The 24594-nt window shown below is 39.7% G+C and overlaps 1 protein-coding gene across 1 annotated transcript in view; it reads right to left on the reverse strand.

Moving 5' to 3' along the window:
* Positions 1 to 24594, reverse strand: part of adgrv1 (adhesion G protein-coupled receptor V1) — a 198323-nt gene that overhangs the window by 44548 nt on the left and 129181 nt on the right. The window contains exons 82-83 of the mRNA XM_031893453.1: positions 22927 to 23087; positions 21274 to 21374 (exon numbers count right to left, since the gene is read on the reverse strand). Coding sequence (XP_031749313.1) covers positions 21274 to 21374; positions 22927 to 23087 — 262 coding nt within the window. The remainder of the gene's footprint in view (positions 1 to 21273; positions 21375 to 22926; positions 23088 to 24594) is intronic.

The raw sequence follows: 24594 nt of genomic DNA on the forward strand, positions 1-24594 counted from the left end.
AAAGATGAACAGGAAAAACCTCTATAGATGAGCTCATGCTTGTATAAAAAGAAAAGCTTGTATACTGCCTGCTATGCACTCAGTGAATAGAGATTAGCAAGGCAGACTGACAGTGATTTTCATAAATGAATTTGTTCCTTCATTTGATCCACACCAGATCTCTGCAAATAATATAATTGCAATGTATGTGAATAGAGGTGCACATAGAACTGCACGTCAGCCTGGTGCAGCTGAAAACATTGTGATTCTGCGAGGGGAGGCAGGATTTACTGTTATAAATATACTGCTATAACTGCTAACATAGAGGGGTCAGGGCTGACTGCTGTTCCCCTTGTAAAAAAGGTGGAATTTGAACCCAAGTAAGTATATGAGTTGCATTGTGTTGTGTCCATGCACCAAACAAACTGAGTGCTATTGATATATGTTATTATACGGGAAGTGACATCATACTAACCCTCTGAAATATGCACTGCAACTTGGGAGTAATTATTGCTGGAATTCTGGGTAAAATGGTGCTGTAGGTTAGAAAATGGTAATTTACTTCTAAAATTGTGCCGTCTAGTCTTGAGACTACACCTGGAATTATCAGTTTTTGGTTTCCTATTCTATCAAGGCTAAGGGTGAAGACACACAGAGCTACTAGTAGCAGCTACTTGTCGTGACTAGTAAAAAAAACAATGCTGATCATTTACTGATAACTGTCTCTATGTGTGTTTTAGCAGAGGCCATTCTCAGTATTGTCTATGGCAGGGCATTTGCTGGAGTTTAGTAGCCATGAAAAAGTAGCTGCTACTAGTAGCTCTTTGTGTCTTCACCCTAATGGGTTGGCCACACCATGTGTGCTGCTAGCAGCGAGGAGCATCAGTAATGCTCTATGTGCAGGTTCTTTAGAAACAAATCAGCTGGTTCTTTTCTAGCATTGCATCCACATAGCTCTATATAATACTGCCCAATGCTTTGGCCACACCTGTAGCCAAACTTGCAGGTTTACTGTAAACAACCCCCGGATTATTTCTTGTTTTTACTTATTCTAGCAGGGCTGAGCGGTGCTGCATATTGTGCAATCTGGGAGCTGGTTGTTTCTAGGGAATCTATTCCATTCCCAGTAGCTGCTGTGGCTGCTTTTCTCCTTGTGTCCCTCACCTCCATGCCACCTCTATTCTCCTCGGTTCCAGTGGCTGCTGCTGCCGGCTCAAACTGGCTGGCTCCAGACACGGCTCCAGACATAGCAGCATCCTCCTCTCTGTGGTTTGTTTCCAGTTCAAACGCACACGCAAAATCTGCTATAATAAGGACCCCCGGAAAAGCACCTAAAATAACTCTTTCTCTCTCTGACACCTTTAATGGAAAACATGTGAAAGCTTTTTCAGATTCCTCACTAAGACATTCTTCAGGTTTCATATGATGTCTCTGTGCTTTAGAGAGTGATGCTGGATAGTCAGGTTCATACCCATTACAGAATGCTCTATCTACTCAGGATCCTCACACTTTCCTGATTTCATATCATGCCTTAGTGTGTTCCAGCTTGCTGTCATTGAACTAGGAGTGGCCATCCAGCACTAAGTGCCATTATATATAACACTAGGCTTTATTTTATCAGGCTTGTTTGATTTTCATTAAATTTCATATCAGGTCTTGCTATTCTGTATAAATAATATTTATTTGCATATCATGGGACTTATTTACCAATCTCACGGGAACAAGTACCAGAGCTCTAAAGGCAGCAAACTGTGTTCCTTAGAGACTATTCACAAAGCACTTGTGATCTTACAACTGAAGGGTTAAGTTGCAGTGTGAGCTTTGCATTATAAGGTGCAGAGGGAATGGCTGTTGAGCATAATGGAGACTTGTACGTAACACATGCCCATACACCTCCCATATAATTTGCACTATCCACTGCATAGCTGTGCCCAAATTGGTTGCGCTGGATTTACCATACCCGGTTAGATTGTAAACTCTACAGGGCAGGGTCCACCTTTCTCACACCTCTCCTATCAGAAACACAACTGCACATTTATTATGCACTTTTACCCACCAATAAGATTGTTAGATGTTACCTTATTCTGTGACATATACAGTATGTGTGTGTATGGCATAACATACTTCAGTGACTTTTAATAACCAAATACTAAACTAAAATGCTTGTTTATTATTGCTTTATTTACTGATATGCCACAGAGATAATAGATAACCCAATGTTACCAAAACTGCACCACCCCCTTACAGGGAGCTTGGAGTATTACTGAGTTTGGCCATGCCTAAAGGTCAAATACGATGAGACGTGGGGGATGTTTGCTCTCTGGAAGAAAATCATAAAGTTAGGGAGAACACTTTTTTTACTTGCTACTCTGGGTAATTGGTTTCTGCTCTGACCAAATGGTCAGCCTTAAAGACAAGTTTAAACTCATAAAGTCTGAAAAACATAGCTCTTATGTCATTTGACATAGAGATGCTGGACAAGAAGGGCAAAGAGATCCCCTATGGCAAAAATAAAACACTAAAATCTAAGATCAGTGAATGGTTTCACTTATCTAGTTTGGCTGCTCTCTCTCTCTATATAGTGACTATGTATTCCCCACATGTTATACATGCTAATTATTGTACTACATACGCAGAGAAGCTTTATACATACACCTATACCCTCATGTCAAAATCCTTCTGTCTTATAAGAGTAATATACAGGGTAACTGCTTACTATCCAAGATATTGCTGGAAGCCCATCCTAAAGACCATTTAGGGCGATATTTAGGGTGTGCACTTTTTCTTAGATGTTCTGGAACACAAGCAGGTGGATTGATGCCCCATTTTCACATCATATCTTTAATCTGTGTAATAAACACAGAAATCATACTTAATTCAGCACAAACTTTCAACACATAAACTTTATGCCAAAATGTGAACACATTTTGGCATAAAGTTTATGTGTTGAAAGTTTGTGTTGAATTAAGTATGATTTCTGTGTTTATTGCACAGATTTAAGCTTATTCAGGATGAACACAGGAGAGGAATATTTGCAGTCAATATAAGCTGTATTCCAGATGGTGCTCTCCCTAACTGTAGACAAACTGATAAGGGCATGTCCAGTCAAGCCATTAAAAACCAGATGTAAACATAAACATGTACTCTACGCAGTATTTGCATGCACACTGAATGAGCCAAGACATAGCCATAAATCACTGCAGGGCTTTTCAAATGGTGCAATGAACACATTTAAATGAATCTTTGGCCACAATATGTTTGGACGTAAGCACACAATGTCACACATATTAATAATGCTATTTAGTTACTGCTTTTAAAGTCATTGGGTCTTAGACAGTCACTCACGGCAGAACAAAGCAGTGAACTGGTGCATAGAATATGGGCATAGTTATCTTATGGGAAATGGATAGAGCTCCCCCATGTGTGCAGAGCTTTCCATCTGTTTTATAGAAGCCTTATAACCATGCATTCCAAGACCAAGTTCTGTTATGTGGCTTCATGGCATGGCTTTTAAGTTGACCATATTTTAGGCTTCTTCTGGGAATAAATATCAACCTTCCTATCTTATTTTGTGTTTTTTTTCTAATAATATCACTGGCATCAAGGTTAGTAAATATCATACTCACACTGTTTTCATAAAATGCAGTTTATGCCTGAAATATTTTTTTTCATTTTATTCATAGACCTTCAAAACTAAAACTGAAACTACACCAGCCAAAGACCATCGCTGCCTAGGGGTATGGCTGACTTTCCCGCAGGCTGCTCCATTGGTTTGCGTTCATCTTGTGCCACAGCTCGGCATATGTGCAACTACCATAAAAAAAGTTTCACAGATTTTTATAAAAATATTGATTGATTTAAAATGTTCACTGGTCTACATCAAACGGAAGGCTAATATCAGACTGGGGCTGTGTTTGCAAACAACCATCATTTGTGTCAACATATGCAAGAAGGCCTCTGTGCTGTCCCACAGAGTACTTGATAGTGTATGTAAATATAGTTCTTTATTAGGTTATAATGTATGTTGCACTCTCATGTTTGTAAAGTATTAAAGTTAATACATAACTTAGTACAGAGTGTCAACATTTAATATATTCCTTTACTTGCTTACATGTTGAGCTCATCACCGTTGGACTTGGGCAGTGATCCCCAACCAGTGGTTCGTGAGCAACCCAACCCCTTGGATGTTGCGCCCAGTGGCCCCAAACTAGGTGCTCATTTTTTAATTTCTGGCTACCAAATAGTCAAATATAGCTCTTATTTGCACCCCCAGGAACATTTTCCATGCTTGTTTTGCTCCCCAAACCTATTTTCCATTTGAATGTGGCTCACGGTTATAAAAGGTTGGGGATCCCTGGACACTGCAATCCCCCCCCCCCCCCGTGTACCTTGTATTTCCTCCCACTGTGGCAACGATCGGGGGAGGTCAAGGGGGGTGTCCACCATAGTTTCAGGTGGGGAATAGGCTTTTCCCCAGTGTTCAACAGGCCCAGTCTGACCCTGTATCTCATTGATTATCAGTCAGTAGTGATGGGCAAAATTTTTTGCCAGGTTTTGCCACGAAAAAAGGCTCAGAGGATCCAATATATTGGAAAAAAAAGTTGCACAGCTTGGAATAAGCCACCACAAAAAAACATACATTGACTTCAATGCGTTATGCAATGAGAAACAGGACAGATTAACCCATCACTAACAGCCAGCCATGTTTTTTCACCTGTAAGATTTATTTCTAAATCTATCTTTTGTATTACAATTTCTTTCACATTCGGTACATAGATCAAGAATTCCATCTTTCTGAGAATGTCTCTTTCCGAGTAATTATTTGCTTTGGTGGAAATTATATAAGTTAAATTTGCATTTTCTTATTAATTAATTAATCAAAGAATTAAATTCTTTATTTAAAGATTTAAAGCCCCTGCCCTAAAGAACATGCATACTAAGGATCAGGCCTGGACTGGCAAATGCCAGAGGGGCTGCTGTAAAATGCCATAGACAGTCACTATTTAGTTTGGCCACTGTGTACTGGAAATGCCAGAGCCTATTTTGAATTCCAGTCAAGACCTGCTAAGGAAGTACAGTTTTTAGACCTTTAGCAACAAAAATAGAAATACTGCTTCACTTCACTGCCCCATCTGATCATTTAAATTAAATTACTAAAAAAGAAAGTCACTGTCAATTCAGCTACAATACCCAGGCATGGTATGAAAACATATGCAAGTACATCATTGGCTTCTATACCAGCCCAAGGCAACCACAGCCCTGTGCCAGTAGCTCCTCATCCCCATATTTATTTTTAGGGTTTAGGTCTTCTTCAACATAAGAGTTTGTTCTTTGTGTTAATTTGTTCCTTCTTTACTTCCAGAAGCTCAGTCCTCACCTAATCCCCATAGACAGCAGAAGTGGTTTAACTTAAAACAGTGCTGTCCAACTTATTACATGTGAACCAATTATATCTCAAAGCATGTTGGAGGGCCATATTAAATTAAATATTATGATGCCATATAGTATAGCCTGTGGAGCTTCTGAGCAGACCAGGCATGAACTGGAATTCTAAATAGGCCCTAACATTTCAAGTACACAGAGGCCCACACAGCCCACTAAATAGTGACTGTCTTTGGCAGCTTACAGCAGCTCCTCTGGCATTTGCCAGAATCCACCAATTGGCCATACAAATCCTTTGGAGGGCCACATCTGGCTCGCAGGCCTCCAGTTGGACAGCCATGTCTTAAAACATTTGCTTGTTGTGTGTGTGTTTCTCTTTGACAATGAGTCTAGAATACAGACATAGAGCACACACTGTATTTATTTGTAATGACTTTATTGTCTGAGCAGGAAAAGGACGATTTTCCTTCCAGTTTGTGCCTGTATGTTACCCAACCACTTAGATTGTAAGCTCTACGGGGCAGGGACCTCCTTCCTACTGTGTCTCATACCACTTATATATATATATATACATATATGTATTTATTGTATTTATTTATTATATCACTTGTCCTCCCTGTGTGTAATTTTGTATTCTGTAAACTGTACAGCGCTGTGTACCCTTGTGGCGCTTTATAAATAAAGTTATACATACATATATACATACATACATACATACATAAAGAAGCACAATACGATGCCAGTGATTAAAGCAGAACTGTTTCTATTTATTCCTATTTATTTATTTACAGATGTCTTTGTACACATTTGGAGTTAGTAAACACTGTTACATTCTGGTTTCTTTTTCAGTCATAATCTAAATATCACAGCAGGACTGTAGTCCACTTATTTCTACTTTATTGTGGATGTGAAAGGATGGATGCACAACATACATTTCTATGTTATATTGATATTACATCTACATAATTTGGCATCTCACTGGTCACATGTAAGACCTATGGCTCATCGAGGACTAAACCAAAAATGTCTTACTGTCCAAACAGGTTACACCAGGTACGCCTGGTAAAGGAGCTATAGAGTCTGGCCCTAAAAACATTTAATAGGCCTAAAATGGGCAGGATTTTGACAAAAAAGAGCTTTTGGCCATACGTGTAAGGATAATTGCCTAATTTAGCCAACTACTGTAGGCGGTGGGGCAAATTGGCCTGATACAATCCTTTGGTCTTACTATTGGATTATAACAGCGACCTCTGCAGACCATTAGGGAGAGTACTAAATCAACGGCTTAATACACTTCTTTCCCAATTTTCCAACCTGCTTGATGGACAACTGGTCCCATACAGGGACAATACGCTGCTGACTCTCTGAAAAGGCAGAATTGGCTTCTTATGTCCATGTAAGGCCACAGTTGCTTCCCAACTGACATATATAGCTCATGGTACAATTCTAAACCTTCTTCCACTCAATACTTTTGCCTGTTTGCTAAACCTACATTCTATTCTTACAAAGGAAAATTGTTCACATACTTTTTTCTGTCAAACTTTTATCCCTATCTAGCGTCCTGAGATTTCCAAACAAGTTTTTGCATACCTGTACTCATAACTTAATGTTAATTATAAATAGTCTGTACTTTTGTATGCATCCACTGAAATTCTTTACTTCTCAGAGACTAGTGGAAATTTCCAGTGCTAAATATACTGGGGGAAGGGGTGACCTCCCAACCAAAACGCAAAACATAATGCTCAGCATTAACACGCACTGTGAGTACTGTTCCAGTGACCGCATATACTTCTACCTTTGAACTGGCACTCAGGCAAGCATACTATTTCTGTCAATGGAATCTCTGTGTATATACTCTATCTGCTAAATACACAAAAATACATACACTATAGGACTGCCTTTAGCATGTCTTACACTCTCTTTATGCCTTGTAGTATGACTTGAACACCTATACCAATGACTGTCATTTAATTAGACTATTGCTAGGCTTAGACTATTGCTTAAGTTCACGAGATGCTCCTAATAGCCCCTATCCAGACTATTAATTAGAAAATGAGTGCATGAAAGTGAGAGCTTTCTCTTATTCCTATGGATTCAGTTGCACAGATTAGCGTTCACATTTATTAACACCCAATAAATATATATAGTATAAGCCCCAAAACGTGCTGAAAAAGTCATCCTTGGCTTATACTCGAGTCCCTCCAGAAGCACCCTATAGCACCCCCTGCTACCCGATTCCTGATCCTGCTTCCGCCGCCAACCCCGGACCCTCTAGGTACCTGAGCGCCACTGTAGCATCTTTCTCATGCCTTGCTCCTCCCCAGAAGTGATGTCACACGCCCCTGCATGTTAATGCAGGGGCTCCGGTAGGTCCTAATTATAGTTACTGATAACCATAATTGATTAAGGTTAAACACATACAGTGGCTTGCAAAAGTATTCGGACCCCTTGAACTTTTCCACATTTTGTCACATTACAGCCACAAACATGAATCAATTTTATTGGAATTCCACGTGAAAGACCAATACAAAGTGGTGTACACGTGAGAAGTGGAACGAAAATCATACATGATTCCAAACATTTTTTACAAATAAATAACTGCAAAGTGGGGTGTGCGTAATTATTCAGCCCCCTTTGGTCTGAGTGCAGTTAGTTGCCCATAGACATTGCCTGATGAGTGCTAATGACTAAATAGAATGCACCTGTGTGTAATCTAATGTCAGTACAAATACAGCTGCTCTGTGACGGCCTTTAAGGTTGTCTAAGAGAATATTGGGAGCAACAACACCATGAAGTCCAAAGAACACATCAGAGAGGTCAGGGATAAAGTTAGTGAGAAATTTAAAGCAGGCTTAGGCTACAAAAAGATTTCCAAAGCCTTGAACATCCCACGGAGCACTGTTCAAGCGATCATTCAGAAATGGAAGGAGTATGGCACAAATGTAAACCTACCAAGACAAGGCCTTCCCCCTAAACTCACAGGCCGAACAAGGAGAGCGCTGATCAGAAATGCAGCCAAGAGGCCCATGGTGACTCTGGACGAGCTGCAGAGATCTACAGCTCAGGTGGGGGAATCTGTCCATAGGCAACTATTAGTCGTGCACTGCACAAAGTTGGCCTTTATGGAAGAGTGGCAAGAAGAAAGCCATTGTTAACAGAAAACCATAAGAAGTCCCATTTGCAGTTTGCCACAAGCCATGTGGGGGACACAGCAAACCTGTGGAAGAAGGTGCTCTGGTCAGATGAGACCAAAATGGAACTTTTTGGCCAAAATGCAAAACCCTATGTGTGGCGGAAAACTAACACTGCACATCACTCTGAACACACCATCCCCACTGTCAAATATGGTGGTGGCAGCATCATGCTCTGGGGGGGCTTCTCTTCAGCAGGGACAGGGAAGCTGGTCAGAGTTGATGGGAAGATGGATGGAGCCAAATACAGGGCAATCTTGGAAGAAAACCTCTTGGAGTCTGCAAAAGACTTGAGACTGGGGCGGAGGTTCACCTTCCAGCAGGACAACGACCCTAAACATAAAGCCAGGGCAACAATGGAATGGTTTAAAACAAAACATATCCATGTGTTAGAATGGCCCAGTCAAAGTCCAGATCTAAATCCAATTGAGAATCTGTGGCAAGATCTGAAAACTGCTGTTCACAAACGCTGTCCATCTAATCTGACTGAGCTGGAGCTGTTTTGCAAAGAAGAATGGGCAAGGATTTCAGTCTGTAGATGTGCAAAGCTGGGAGAGACATACCCTAAAAGCCTGGCAGCTGTAATTGCAGCAAAAGGTGGTTCTACAAAGTATTGACTCAGGGGGCTGAATAATTACGCACACCCCACTTTGCAGTTATTTATTTGTAAAAAATGTTTGGAATCATGTATGATTTTCCTTCCACTTCTCACGTGTACACCACTTTGTATTGGTCTTTCACGTGGAATTCCAATAAAATTGATTCATGTTTGTGGCTGTAATGTGACAAAATGTGGAAAAGTTCAAGGGGGCCGAATACTTTTGCAAGCCACTGTATTCAATCAATAATTACCTATTATTAGTACCTAAGTACAGTATTTACCAGTATTAGCAATGCTAATCAGGTATATCTATATCATATGATCAGCGTTGCTCATACAGGTGAATTAATTTGAAGTTGAACACATACAGTTCAGTAAATAATAAACAGTATACGATCAGCCTCAATTAATGTAATTTTATTGGTATTTATTTTGATTATTGAAACTTAGCAGTAGCTACTGCATTTCCCACCCTAGGCTTATACTCGAGTCAATAAGTTTTTCCAATTTTCTTAGGTAAGATTAGGTACCTTGGATTATATTCAGCTCGGCTTATACTCGAGTATATATGGTAACTTATTTTTTTAAAATAGAGTCTGTGGGAGTTGCAAACACTTCTGAATTGAATGAAACTTTTTTTATTAATGGAAAGGGGGATTTTTAGAATCATGACCTTTAAGATACCTGAAAGTAAACGTTTGTTTTGCAGTCACTGCATAAACAAGATTATCTATTTGACAGCATTGTTTATACAGCTCAAACAGGGAGAAGCCTTAAGCTGGCCATACACTCACCAATAAGGGCTCTGGCACACGAGGAGATTTGTCGCCGGCAATTTTTAAAAGAGCGATTTGGCCACAAGACGAGCGACAAGACGCCAATGCTAAATCAATGGAAATCGCCAGCGTCAAAACATACGAGGCTACTTCAAATCGCCTGCTGTTTCAAATCGCACACAGACCATTTTCTGAGCGACTTAAGTAAACATGAGGGGGGGTTAACTGTTGAGTGTACCATGGGTAGCAGATCGCCTGGAGCTCAACTCGCATGAAATCTTTTCGTGGGTATTGTCGTGGCGACTTGTCGCCAAAGCGCCAGGGGGAAAAAACGCAGGCGACAAATCTCCTCGTGTGCCAGAGCCCTAATATCGTACGAAACCTCGTTTTGTACGATATTCTGTGTGTGAATGGCAAGTCGGCGGGGTGACCGATATCGCAGGAGGCTGCTATCGGTTGACTCAACGATCGGGCGGGTTAGAAGATTTTCATTGGGCGCCATTGAAGGCGCTCAAGTAAAATATATGTTCAGGGCTGAATACTATTGTTTCTACCTCCATATCTGACAATTCAGCCTTGAAAGTTAGTGGAGGGTTGGAACGATCTTTCTTGCGACCAATGGCGACTAAAGGTGGCTGATTCAGGGCTGAATCATCAGATATGGAGATAGAAACAATAGTAATTCCACCTAATAGAAATTCTGTTCAGCACTGATTTTGGCGCCCGATCAAAATCTTTTAACCTGGCCGGTCGATGAGTCGTCCGATACCCGCAGCCTTTTGTGATTTCGGTCACCTCGTCGAGCCGGCATACACGTGTGTGTGGTGCGTGTATGGCCAGCTTAATCTCTCCAAAATGCCTTTCCACCAGCAACAATGGAAATGGCCAAGGCATTGCTGTGGCTCTTTTGAAGTCATGCGAAGTTGCCTGCAAGAGGAAACTTTGTGAGACTTTGGAAAACCGAAGTGATGCGTAGGCCTTTTGACTGGCGATTGTTTTGTAGCTAGTGAAAAGGCATTTTGGAGAGATTCGTTTCCCATGGTAGCAGAGAGCTATTACCGGTGACTAATTTCTCCGTGTGACATTACCGTTACTGGCAAAGGTGGAGCGATAACTGCTATATTGTTAAAAAAGAAAAAAAAAACCCAGGAAATTGCACAGCACTAATTCCATACAATTGCAATACATGGGATAATAAAGAAGGGACATTCTAATGAAAATAACAAATCCAAGCCAGTCTGTTAACAGACATAATGGGCCTTTTGTTTGGCACAACAAGTTCCAATGTATTTGTAACTCTCTGTGCCCTTTGTATGACAATGCAGGGAGAGACAGTTATATAAAACTACATGAACAATGATCCAGCGAGATCTCACGTGTTTATTTTTTATCAGTCACTGATTTAAGCATACAATATTAATAGATTTGGTTAAATTATAATCTTGGATATGCTGCCAAAATATGCAGTTCATTCCACGTATACGAGTGTTCTGCAGATGAAGTCCACACATCAGGACTGAACTCTCTGACACTCGAGTCAGGTCACACTATTTGAAGTTTCTGTCCTTGATACCCATAAGTTCAGTGGACTGTATGTGAAAACAAACATTACAGCTCATCTACTTCTGCTGAAAAACAACATTCCTCCTTAGGCTTCACCTGCTTTGTGCCAGCACATTATTCCTTTCAGATTAGTGACAATTAAAGGGGACCTGTATCCCCTAAGAAATAATTCCACAATATTCAGGCAAAATACATTTTTCACAGTCATAGCAGGCAGGCAAGCCTCTTGTTTATGCACCAGAATGGGGGTGCTGAAGCCCATGCTACACAATTATACACCGTGAGAGGGGAGGGAGAATGAGAGGAGTGCAGTAGCATCTAGGAAGTGCTGAATGGAAAGTGAAAGTAATTGCCTGCCCCACATCTATGGCTAAGACATAGGGGCAGGAAAGGCAAAATATGACTGACAGTTGAAATTTATAAATGAGTTTATAACAGGTATGGATGATTAAATAAACAAAAAAAGTAATAATAATCTGGGTTCCATGTTTAATTTGAAACTGACTTTTTACATGTTTTTATGTATGGATGACAGGTTCCCTTTTAACAAACCTTACATATACAGTATTTATAGACTTTCTTTACTTATAATTTAGAAATTAACTGAGAGGGAGAAAAATACGTTTCCTTGTTTATAACAGGTTGTGTTGGGTGCTAAGGACTGACAGAGCAACCTAGGAAAGCACTCCTATTGACATTAAGGGGTATTTAATATAATATACATATAGGGGAAAGTAATATTAGTTGCTAAAAGAAAAAAGGTATGTGACAAATAATTTGGATTGTTAACAATTTTTTGCGAATGTAAAATTACTTTTTGCAAACCCTTTGCCTTTAATGTGGTAGTAGGATAGAAATGTTTTAGCTAGTGCCAGTGCGCAGTGTACACTTCTTAAAGAAAAAGTTATTTTCATGCTAACATTTACGCCATCTTCAAGCATGTCTTAAACATTCGCACTGGAATAAATGAACAGTATTCACTAACAATGCAATTTTACACATCAATTGCCATTTTTATTACATTCCCCCTATAGTTACATATTAAATTAAGGACGAATTGCGCAAATAATACTGACGTGCACCATGTTTCAGGGGCTCCCTTACTATAATAAGGTACTATGAAATGATCATCTGCATGAATCTGGAGTCATTCAAGGAAAGAACAGATATAATCTGTAAATTGTTCAAAATGTGAAGGTAAAATCTAGGGACACTGACATCATTTCAACTGGCCATGATTTATCCACTACCCCTTTAAATACACCTACATAAAGTTAAACCACTCCTTTTTTTCAAAGCAATTTGTCAGTAATACTATATATACCACGTTTTTTATGTAAAACTTAACAGACCAGCTAAAGTACAATTATTTGCTGTGTGCACCATATCACACCAGACAGGTCAGTGATATAGTGAAAGGAATTTTATTTACAGAGCAAAAAGCTTAATGCAATTTTCTCATTTACTCTACTTCTAACCAGAAATATAGTACTGGTCTTTGTACAAATTATCCCAGAAATATCAATAGTATAGCGCAATGAGCTTTATGAAAATTATGCTGGAGAGACCAGGCTGAGTTTATACCCTTTACATTCAATTGTTATTGAATGTAAAGGGTATAAACTCAGCCAGGCCAACATATTACATCACTGAATGTGATCTATGCATGTTTCCCCAGATTCAGGCCAGAAGTGATGTAATAAACCCTACTGCCTCTGTGTCCTCTACTGTCACACTTATCTTTTCCTTTTCTCTGGTTCCACATTTTCTTCTGCTCATCATTCTCTCATACCCCTACCAGTCTTCTATTCTCCCCTTCTCTTCTTCATTTACTCTTCTCCTGCCCTTGTTATTTTTCACCCCTTCTATGTGTTCTTAATTTCCCTACCTTGTTCTTGCTTTTCTTTCCACTCCCTGCCAGAAGGCCTTTGTGCAGAAATATAGTAATGTATAATATCTTTTAGTATTAGAAGTAGCCCTTCCAGCTGCTTTTAAGTAACTAATTTATTGTGTAGGGGACACACAGGAAGTCCCAGTGGCTGTATTCTATGCCCTGTGGATGGGATTTGTTCCCAAAGACCCAGGGGTAGATGAAGGTGGTGGTGGTAATGTAATAAATGGTCTTTAGTTTGCCGCTTGTCTAGTAACACAGAGCAACCAAACAGGCAGCAAGTACTGTTTAAAAACAAACATCTGATTGGTTACTGTCGGTTACCAGATGGGAAAACTAAAGACTTATAACATTATAATGTTAGTGCACTAAGGAAAGTGAAACCCCATAGTGAAGTTGGTGAGGGTTTCCCTGTGTACAAGGTGTAAACAGTTAATAGCAGTTCTCAAATAGCACTCTCTTTAGGGCTCTGGCACACGGGGGAGATTAGTCGCCCGCGATTAACTCCCTGTTCGCGGGCGACTAATCTCCCCGAGTTGCCTACCCCTGCCATCCCACCGGCGAACATGTAAGTCGCCGGCGGGATGGCAGAGGTAGGCAACTCGGGGAGATTAGTCGCCCGCGAACAGGGAGTTTTATCGCGGGCGACTAATCTCCCCCGTGTGCCAGAGCCCTAAGAGTGATAAGATACACAGGGAAGCTAGAAAGAGCAGGTAGGGGTTCCATCAAGGAGATCTAATGTGGGGTAGTTCCCTAGGTGGTACTTAGCAAGTATAAAGGCTCAAGTTGGTAGGCAGTCGGTATGTAATCCCTTGCTGTGTCACAGTACCTCAGCGTAAAGGAAATCATCTTTATATGGATAAAATATATAAAATGTTATGATAAGTTAAATTAATAGACTTTATTTTTGGTGTTACTGGTCCTTTGAATTTTTTTTTTTTGTTTGCATCATTTCAGAATCATGGCTGCTGGATGTGTTTACTTGGGGCACAACCACAAAAGGAGCCTCACACTGAACTTTGATAAAAACACTAAGGTGAATCTGAGAGCAGCCTCGGAGTGAGTGCAGCGAGTGTTTGGGTTGGAAATATTGGCAGGTTTGCCTGTTTGCATAGTTCTAAGAGATAACTTCAGTAGGACACAAGGATACAAAATGTTTAATCAGATTAACAGGAAAATAAATATTGAAACAGTCTGCTTTGGTCAGCAGCCAGAACTTTGACAGGGAGAATACTGAGCTATACTTTGCAATTATTTACTAGCCTGAAAGGGTTTAAAGCAGATATTTAAGGTGGCCATACACGCACCGATAATATCGTACGAAACCTCGTTTCGTAAGATATTCGGTGCGTGTATGGTATGTCGGCGAGTCGACTGTTATCGCAGGAAGCTGCTGATATCGGCCGACTCGCCGATCGGACCAGTTTGAAAATTTTGGTCGCGCGCCATAGAAGGCGCCTGACCAAAATCTCCCTTCAGAGCTGAATCGGCAGAAGGAGGTAGAAATCCTATTGTTTCTACCTCCTTACCTGCCGATTCAGCCCTGAATGGTGTGTGGCGGATCTGACACAAAACATCGTCAGATCGCCACGTGTATGGCCAGCTTTAAACTGAGAACATACATGCTATCTGACATAAAATAATGACATCTGTGCCTTTTGCACTGTTCACTTATTAACCAGAAGCTGATTTTTATCTTATCTGGATTATAATCACAATGGGCAGTGCTACTGTGGCATCGTGACTGAACTGGGCTTTTAGCAGGCATAAGGTATGGAGATCCAAATTACTGAAAAAAACCTTGTTCTGGATAAAAGGTCCCATACCTTTACCTGTTTTACAAGTTTATTCACGCAGCAACTAAGGGTACGCAATTATTCCAGTTTACGTTTTGGTGCAGCCAATTAACACATCACGACCAATATTCTTTCTCTCTTATACCTGCAGTATAGTGATGTGAGGCATGACCCATAACCAACAGGATCAGCAGGTTTACCCTTAGGTCAGGTCGGTTAGGGTTGAAATTTTGGTGACCATTGTAGGATCAGGTTGGGTGTGGGTCAGACTGGAGAAGTATGCCCCTTGGTGTTTACCAATACTGAGCAGTACTGATGAACAGTATTTTACATATATCATGTGCCATAGCCCTAAGAGGAAATGAGGAACATTAGGCAACATGTGCAGACTACTATTTCCACAAAAGAAACAAATAGAGCGGCAGGTTTGTTCCACACTGAGCTACATTGTGCTCTTGAGGACAAGTGGATGTTTTGAACACTCTGACCCCTGGCAATTGGAACCGAAAAAGAACGGATTGGTGCTAAGAGAGCTGGGCCCGATCTGTGTCGCAGTGAAGGTCACATGTTTATATTTGCAAAACAATTAACTCAACTGAAGCTTCACTGGCACCTGTAATTGCTGTGGGCTAAAAATGTCCCTATTTTCATATATGGAATGCAGTCTCTCTATTGATATGGATAAAGGGGATGTACATAATAAGGTTGGGATAAAATGAATTATTATTATTCTGCTAAAGTGTTTACTAGCCTTAGCAGCAATTCCTTTCAGCATATATATATACAAAATGTTCAGTTCAGTGAACCTCAGTATTGTTGGTAGTGCTGGCCATTAACACATGAATCCAAGAGGAAGCCCCTCTTGGATTCATGTGTTAATGGCCAGCACTACAAACAATACTGAGGTTCACTGAACTGAACATTTTGTATATATACAGGTATATATATATATGCTGAAAGGAATTGCTGCTAAGGCTAGTGGCTGTACTCAGCTCCTAATGCTATTTGGGGTGTTAGCAAATACTGTAAGTGAAGCAGTACTCTTGCTGGAGACTCCATTTATTGGCATTAAACAACTGGGCCTGCAGAAGTACATACTGTATATATTCATTTTCATTTTCTTTATTGCCATTGGCATTACGGCTGTTAAGTAAGCTGTAAAACTGTCAGCTAATACAGGATAATAAGGTTTCTATGCAGTGTTGCTACTATGGAGCATGCAGTAACAGTGTAATAAAGTACTATGAGGCCTATTTACTTTCCTATATATACATAGATAAAATACCATTATTAGGTATTACTTTTGCTAAATAAAGCTACAGTATTTCATGTACATTTTCTGTTTATGAAAAGTGGTCTAAAGCTAAGGTTTTTTTTATGCATTTTACTTTTTTTCTCGCTGATTTCTATTTCATGAAGCTTTTAAACAAGCTAAATATGGCAAGCCTGACATATGTTACACCAGCTAGACATGACTTAGGTTTCTTTTATAGGGATAGCCATCTGTAAGCAGAATGTACTCACAGGTTCGTAGAAATGATGAGGATATTGGTGGTGGGTAATAGCTCTCTATCTTAATAAATACAGATCTGTACATGAATCTTAATGTAAAGAGAATTAAAGAGAGATGAATCTCTATAAATGACAAGGCACAGATCATTCTTACCTACACATGTCTAATGTCTGAAATCGGCCAGATATCGATCGGGGACCGCATCGGCTCATTGATGCGGTCCCTGAACCGACTTTGTCTATACCCGTCGTTATAATTCAATCACTTGGCCCCAGGGCCAAACGACCGAATTAGCCTGGATTCTCCCGATATCGCCCACCCGTAGGTGTATGAAGGTGTATGGCCACCTTAAGATCTCGATTTGGAGGTATAGAATAGAACAGGGCTCTAGGCAGCTGCATGGAATCAGTAACAGCAGACCAAGCAGTTGCTGAGGGAGCTCAATAAACTCTATCTACTTCTCAACTGATCTTTAATTTTTTATAGTTTTTATTTACTTATTTGCTTTCCTTTTCTTACTCTTTCCAGCTTTTAAAGGAAAAGTAACACTAAAAATTTTTAACTAAAAAAATCTATTCTACCCTCCCCCAGTAATTGCCCTATCCTGAAAACTATTTGTTATTTTGAATGCTTTAGAAGAAAATACCTGTTAAACTTGGCTTCCGGTCATTTGAACAAAGGCGATACGGCGATGTAGGGAAAGTTTCAGGGGAAGCATCAACTATGCGGCGATCGATTGATTGAGCCTAGCCTGACTCCTTCCTATACAGAAGGAAGGCTAGGCTCAATAAATCGATTGCCGCATAGTGGACGCTTCCCCTGAAACTTTCCCTGCATCGCCATATCGCCTTTGTTCAAATGACCGGAAGCCAAGTTTTTTACAGGTATTTTCTACTAAAGCATTCAAAATAACAAATGGTTTTCAGAATAGGCCAATTATTATGGTAGAATAGATTTTTTAGTTAAAATTTTTTAGTGTTACTTTTCCTTTAAATTAGGTCACTGACCCCAACAAACAAAAACCTATTGCTTTCAACTATTGCTACATTTTAATTGGTATTGTTGCTATTGTTACTTTGTATTACTTATCTTTCTAGTCAGGCCCTCTGTTATTCATAATCCAGTTCCCTATTCAAACTGACTGGTTGCTAGTGTACTTTGGACCCTAGTAACCAGAGAGCTGCTAAAATTCAAAACTGGAGAGCTGCTGAACAAAAAGCTAGATAATCCAGAAACCACACTTAAAAAATGAATACAAATTGCAAATTGTTTTAGAATATTGTCTGCAACAACCTAAAAGTTACCAGCCCCTTTATAAAACCCAAAATTTTAAGCCTACAGTAGCTTAGAAACATACAGTAGGTTAAAAAGATAAAAATTCTTCATTTATTTTATTCCTTTGCAATAAAAATACACACTGCTATTATGCATACCACTCCTGGCTGGGTTCAGTTATTTCAACTACAGTTATTTCAGCCTACTATTTCCCTAATGATACTGTCAATGTACGGAAAGCAGCAAAATAAGACATTTCCTCTCACACAAACAATGGCTGTGTGATGCACTGCAATATCCAGGACAAAGGGAACCGAAACAAAGCCATTCGGAGACGTTTAGCTGGGTTGTTGACGTAACAGATACTCTATATAAGGAGCCCCTGAGGAGATATACGCGTTTACTCATTATAACTTGGCAGCTGTATGTAAACTCAAGAGGGGCGTATATCTGATTAAACCAATAGATTAAATAGTTGGATTGCTTCCTCTTCTGCTACTTTCTCACAGCAATGTTTGAGTCTGATTTCCCCTCTCGGCTCACAAGCCAGCAATGTTTTCTCATGCTTGGCCACCGATGCTATTTATACACATACACTAACAAAACAGAGAGATTTCAGATACACTTCTGGGACGCATTCATGCACCACATGGTTCTGGCAAAAAGCCTGGCGGTTTTTGCATCTCATATTGTTGGTGCACTGATCTTATAGGTGGGTACAAAAGAACTTAAGGCCCCCATATAAACATAAATATGGTCATGGCTGAGCGATCGACCATGGTTTCTCTCCAAGGTGCTGAAATAAAAAGTTGCACTGGCGTAGCCCCATTATAGTTTGGGAGCATTTAGCACTTACTGATTATATTCTGAAGTAAGAAGAACCCCCACCCACAAACAACTCAGTGATTAACCCATTTATGGCTGGAGGATATTGCAATGCAAAATAAAGACAGAAAAAGATTTTACAGGTTTGGGATCCATTATCCGGAAATTGTTATCCAGGCCATCTCCCATAGACTCCATTTTAATCAAATAATTAAAAAATGTAAAACATATTTATCTTTTCTCTGTAATAAAAAAAAAAAACTGTAGCTTGTACTTGCTGCCAATTAAGATATAAATCATCCTTTTTGGATGTAAAACAACCCCATTGGGTTTATTTAATTATTTTTTTAGCAGACAAAGTATAGAGATCCAAATTAAGGAAAGACCCCTTATCCGGAAAACCCCAGGTCCTCACCAATCTGTATAATAAGGTCCATACCTGTATAAATAGGTCCCTAGTAAAACTAGGAAGGGGCCATGTTAATCAGGATTGGGCAAACAGACCCAGACTGTAATTTAGACTGGAAAAAAAAACGAATGATGTGCAGAACGGTGCACAGTGCAAACTACCCACGTGTCCATGTTTAAAGCATCATTGGGTTTGAGCACATTTATATTAAATATATTTATATATATTTATATTATAGTCCCATACACTCAGAGCTAAGAAACAAGAACAAAAAGAAGGGCACTAAGAAAAGCTTAGATCACAGGCATAAATATTATAGCATGACTCTAGAGAGGTTCCCTTAGTGACGTACTACCATCATTTTCCCAGGCCATAAAATGAGTCCAACTCTGTAACACTGTTTAAGCACATTCCAACCTTTTCATGTTGGTTCTATCAGCAATGGGATATAGCAATCATGTTTTCTATGGATACAAACATAGAAATAGGCCTGTTTAATATTTTCCACGTACACTGTAAGCATTGCCCTTTTCATAGTGCTACTGATTGGGATCCCTTGCCCTGCTGTTACATTTGAAGCTGTGCTACACACACGTATTAACTTATTGTGGAAATCATTTCCCTGTAATGAACGTGTGCTTTTATTTGGAATCACTTATTCTGACCTCAGAGCTCACATAACATCCTGGGAATTCCAGAGATAGATGCGCCCGGCTGTAATGCAGAGGAGTAATGTGAATGGAAAGAGAAGGATTGATGACAGTTACTGTGGGAAGAATAAAACTTGGCAGGCAGGTGAAGGACAGGGCATTAGTGAAACTTCTGATGTACTATGATTTATTTTGGCCCATGGATAACAACCTGTGCCTTTGTGCAGCCTAGAAATACTATACCAATGCAACATAGCCATATTTTTTAAAAAAATGAAAATGTATCAAAGTAATTAAAATATAATGTACTGTTGCCCTGTACTGGTAAAACTGGTGTGTTTGCTTCATTAACACTAACATTGTTTATATAAACAAAGCTGCTGTGTAGCCATGGGGGTAGAGAATCAAATTAAAATAGGTCTAAGGGCTCTGGCACACGCAAATCGCCGAAAAAGACTCGCAAGTCTTTTTCGGCGATTTCCGGAAATCGCCCCGCCACCTCTGCCATCCCGCCGGCGACTTACATGTTCGCCGGTGGGATGGCAGGGGTAGGCAACTCGGGGAGATTAGTCGCCCGCGAACAGGGAGTTTTATCGCGGGCGACTAATCTCCCCCGTGTGCCAGAGCCCTAAATGGCACAGTTTATATAGCAGATAACAGATAAGCTCAGTAAAACACCTCTGTATTCTACATAGCTTATCTGTTATCTGCTGTATAACCTGTGCCTATTTTCCTTTTTATGCTGTGAATGGCTGCCCACATGGCTACACAGCAGGGTATTTATATAAACTATAGTAGCATTTCTGAAGTAAACACACAACTTTACCAGTGCAGAGCCATAGTACATTATATTTTAATTACTTTAAAACATAATTTAATACTTATATATATATATATATATATATATATATAATGTGTGTTAAAATAATTTGGAATTGTACAGGAAAGCAATTGAAATTATATATTACTACATAATCACACTAAGCAGTTTATGCTAATCCAGCAAAGAAAAAGACAAGAACTGAGAGCTTTCTTACAACAGACATGCCTCACACATAGCACTGCCTTAAAACAAAAGGCTTTGACCTTTGCTTAAGAATTAAGTCTGGATATATATATAGAGTATATATATATATATATATATATATATATATTAATTATTACACTGTATCTATGCTAATAACCAGCAGTTCTGGATTTTCAGTTGGCCACAGAGGCATTAAAGAGTCATTTGAATGTCTCCTCCTACAGTATATTAAATAAAGGTCAAAGCTTTTAATTTTTGGCCTTAAGACAGTGCTATGTGTAATAGCATAAGGTATGTGAATACTTTCTGCATTAAGAAGGCTCTCAGTGCTTATCCTAAACCAGTTTAAGATCAATAACGGAACAGATACTGTAGCAGTGAAGGGTAATGCTTACCTGAGTGCCAAGACAGGAAACCCTAAAGTGAGTAAGAAGTTTTGCTGCAAACATGGTAGATCGGGTGCAGAATAACTGGGAAAGAATGGCCAGGGTAAAACCTGCACAGAAAATAATATTTCAGTCTTGGAGCAGCAGTGAGCATCTTTAGTTATGGAATAGCTGCTTTCATCAGTACATCATTGATACAATATCCACTTTTCAAGGCAGCTCATCTAGCACCCCCTTAAAGGGGTTGTTCACCTTCAGGTTAACTTTTGTATTGTTACTTTTTTTTACTTTTCTTTCTATTTAGGCCCTCCTCTATTTATATTCCTGTTTCACTTTCAAACCACTGCCTGGTTGTTAGGTAATGGAACTAGAAGGAACCACACCACTTTCCTATAAGCCAGGTTCCTACACCTAGACCAGTCAGCTGCAATGCATTAGGCCAGTCCTGCCCCCACGAGAGGCCACAGGCTCTACACTGGTCCCAAGATATTTTTATTACCCCAACGCTGCCAGGTGATGCTACAGACTTTTCATTTCTCATAATATAAGCATTTTATTTAGTGGATTTTTCAGCTACCACTGGCTACAATGTTGGATAGTACTGGATTAGACTATTCATCCAACCCTAAATTAATGTCATTAAATGGATCTCATTTATAAACACTGGGAAAATTTGCCCCTGCACAGTAACCCATGGCAACCAATCAAAGTTTGCTTTAATTGTTTACCCTGCAGCTGACTGAAAACAAACAGTCACTACTTAGTTGCTACGGGTTACTGCCCATGTGCAAAGACAGTTGGCTTTGTGGCTTTGTGGCTGCCTGCACCATGAATCACAATACTGCAGGAAAATGGGGATTATAATTGACTGCAAGTTAAAAAGGTTCCCATGAAAGGGGGACATGGCCTACAAGCTTAGGAAAGACTGGCAAACATAACAAATGTGTAGGATTAATGAGGGAACAAGAGCTAACTGCCGTCCTGCCCCCTGTAAGTAAAGACTATACGGTGTAGCACAAAATGGCATCAAAAAGCACTTTAGTTTAGTGCTTGCTTAGTTCTAGTTACCCTTGCTATCCTCATGTTAGAAAAGCACTGCATTAAACTGCATTATGGGGCAGGTAGTCCATATATGCCAATGTGAAGAACTTTAATTAGCTGACACAATCAAGTGATCAAGTGAAACACTGCACACAAAATTCCATCTATACAGATGCTATTTTCAAGCATACTTGCATTTATACATGCTTCTATCTTTGTACCTTGCCCAAAAACACCACTTGCACTTGGATTAGGTGCAGGGAGTAAAGTGCAGGGTGCACAGAAGCCAAGAAGCCCTACAATTAACAACTACTTTGGGGAGGTATGGCATCTAGGACTTGCCCCGAGTGTTGTGGGTACAAAGTCTTGCAACCCTTGAATTACATTATAAATGCCCTCTACTTCCACACTGATTGCATGCAAATTGTGATACATTCTACTTAGCAGTTACCTGCAATTATGTTGGAAATCTAGGAAAAAATGCTGCATTGCAAGTAAAAATCATGGAAATTTGCGCTTGGCGCTTGGCACATATGCCTCGTGTTAGCAAACAAGCACTTATATCTTTAGCTTGCACTGGGATTGGGGTGCAGTTATTCTCTATATCTGCCAATTACTTACCTGAAATACAGATGAATCCAGCAAAGAAAAAGGCTTCATTGTACGAGGAAAGTCGGTCAGTATGAGCAAGCACAGCATAGGAAGACATGTGTGAGCAGGCACATTCCACATAGTCTGTTGTATCAGATACCACCCTGCATAACTCTCTATCTGACATCCACCTACAAAACACATGGCATACATAAACAGCCCTTAGTGCAACAATCTAGCCAAAAGTCATAGTGATTTAGGAGTTATGCAGGGAGCAGAGTGCCAGAAAGGGTGCAACTAGGGGAAAATTGCAATAGCATGTAAAAATCTGACTATAAAATGGTACAATCTACTTATATTTCTGCAAATATTAATTTAATAATTATTCAATTTATTTTTTGCAAAGTTCCATATAGTTATTTACATCCATAAATTGAACACTGTGATACAAAGCAATAGGACAACAAACCCAGTGAACCTGGTGAATTTGCTGACAGCAGAAATGATTGATGTGTCAGTTCGTGCTAAGTGGCCACACCATAAAACTGATTTTAAGAAGTGACACAGGAGGATCCTGCTGACAGCCCTCGGCTCATCTGTGTAAAGTCATAGGGGGCAAACTGCTACAGGACACGCACTATTTATATTCTCGCCTGCATAACAAGAATATTGTGGTCTGTGCAAATGCAGCTGGGAAGGCATCAGCAGAACGTCAGGATCTACCCAACAATGCTTAAAGCTGTAAAGGCTGTATGTAAAAAAGGAAAGTCATAGAAACATGGTCCTTGATCTTTTTGCAAAAATTATGCTTGACATGTATTGGCCAGAGACAAAGAAAGAAGAGATTATTATGTCGAATGACTTGTATCCACTTTTTAACCATACATTCCTTTTTAAAAACATATCACCATGAGCATAATTGCCCATTAGTATTCAGAGGATCTGCTCTGTCTTTATGCACTCAAGGATCAGTTGCATGTGGATCATGAACCATAGAAAGAAGAGCAATCTTGGGCTGGAGATGAAACAGGTTTCTCTTTATACATTTGTATATCTCTTAACTCTGCAACTGCATGAAGCAGAACTGGTCAACACTATAAAATCACTCTGTGCTGCCTCTTGGGGGCTGATTTACTTACCCACGAACGGGTCGAATGGAGTCCGATTGCGTTTTTTTCGTAATGATCGGTATTTTGTGATTTTTTCGTATGTTTTGCGATTTTTTCGGATTCTTTACGAATTTTTCGTTACCAATACGATTTTTGCGTAAAAACGCGAGTTTTCGTATCCATTACGAAAGTTGCGTAAAAAGTTGCGCATTTTTCGTAGCGTTAAAACTTACGCGAAAAGTTGCGCATTTTTCGTAGCGTTAAGTTTTAACGCTACGAAAAATGCGCAACTTTTCGCGTAAGTTTTAACGCTACGAACAATGCGCAACTTTTTACGCAACTTTCGTAATGGATACGAAAAACTCGCGTTTTTACGCAAAAATCGTATTGGTAACGAAAAATTCGTACAGAATCCGAAAAAATCGCAAAACATACGAAAAAGTCGCAAAATGTTCGTTTTCAAGTCGGAACTTTTCCAATTCGGAACTTTTCCAATTCGGGTCGGATTCGTGGGTTAGTAAATCAGCCCCCTAGTGTTGCATTATTTTCGAATTCTGTTTACTGTAGCTAGAAGGGAGATCATTATCCT

The sequence above is a fragment of the Xenopus tropicalis genome, chromosome 1 (genome assembly GCF_000004195.4).
Source record: "Xenopus tropicalis strain Nigerian chromosome 1, UCB_Xtro_10.0, whole genome shotgun sequence".
NCBI classification, from domain to species: domain Eukaryota; kingdom Metazoa; phylum Chordata; class Amphibia; order Anura; family Pipidae; genus Xenopus; species Xenopus tropicalis.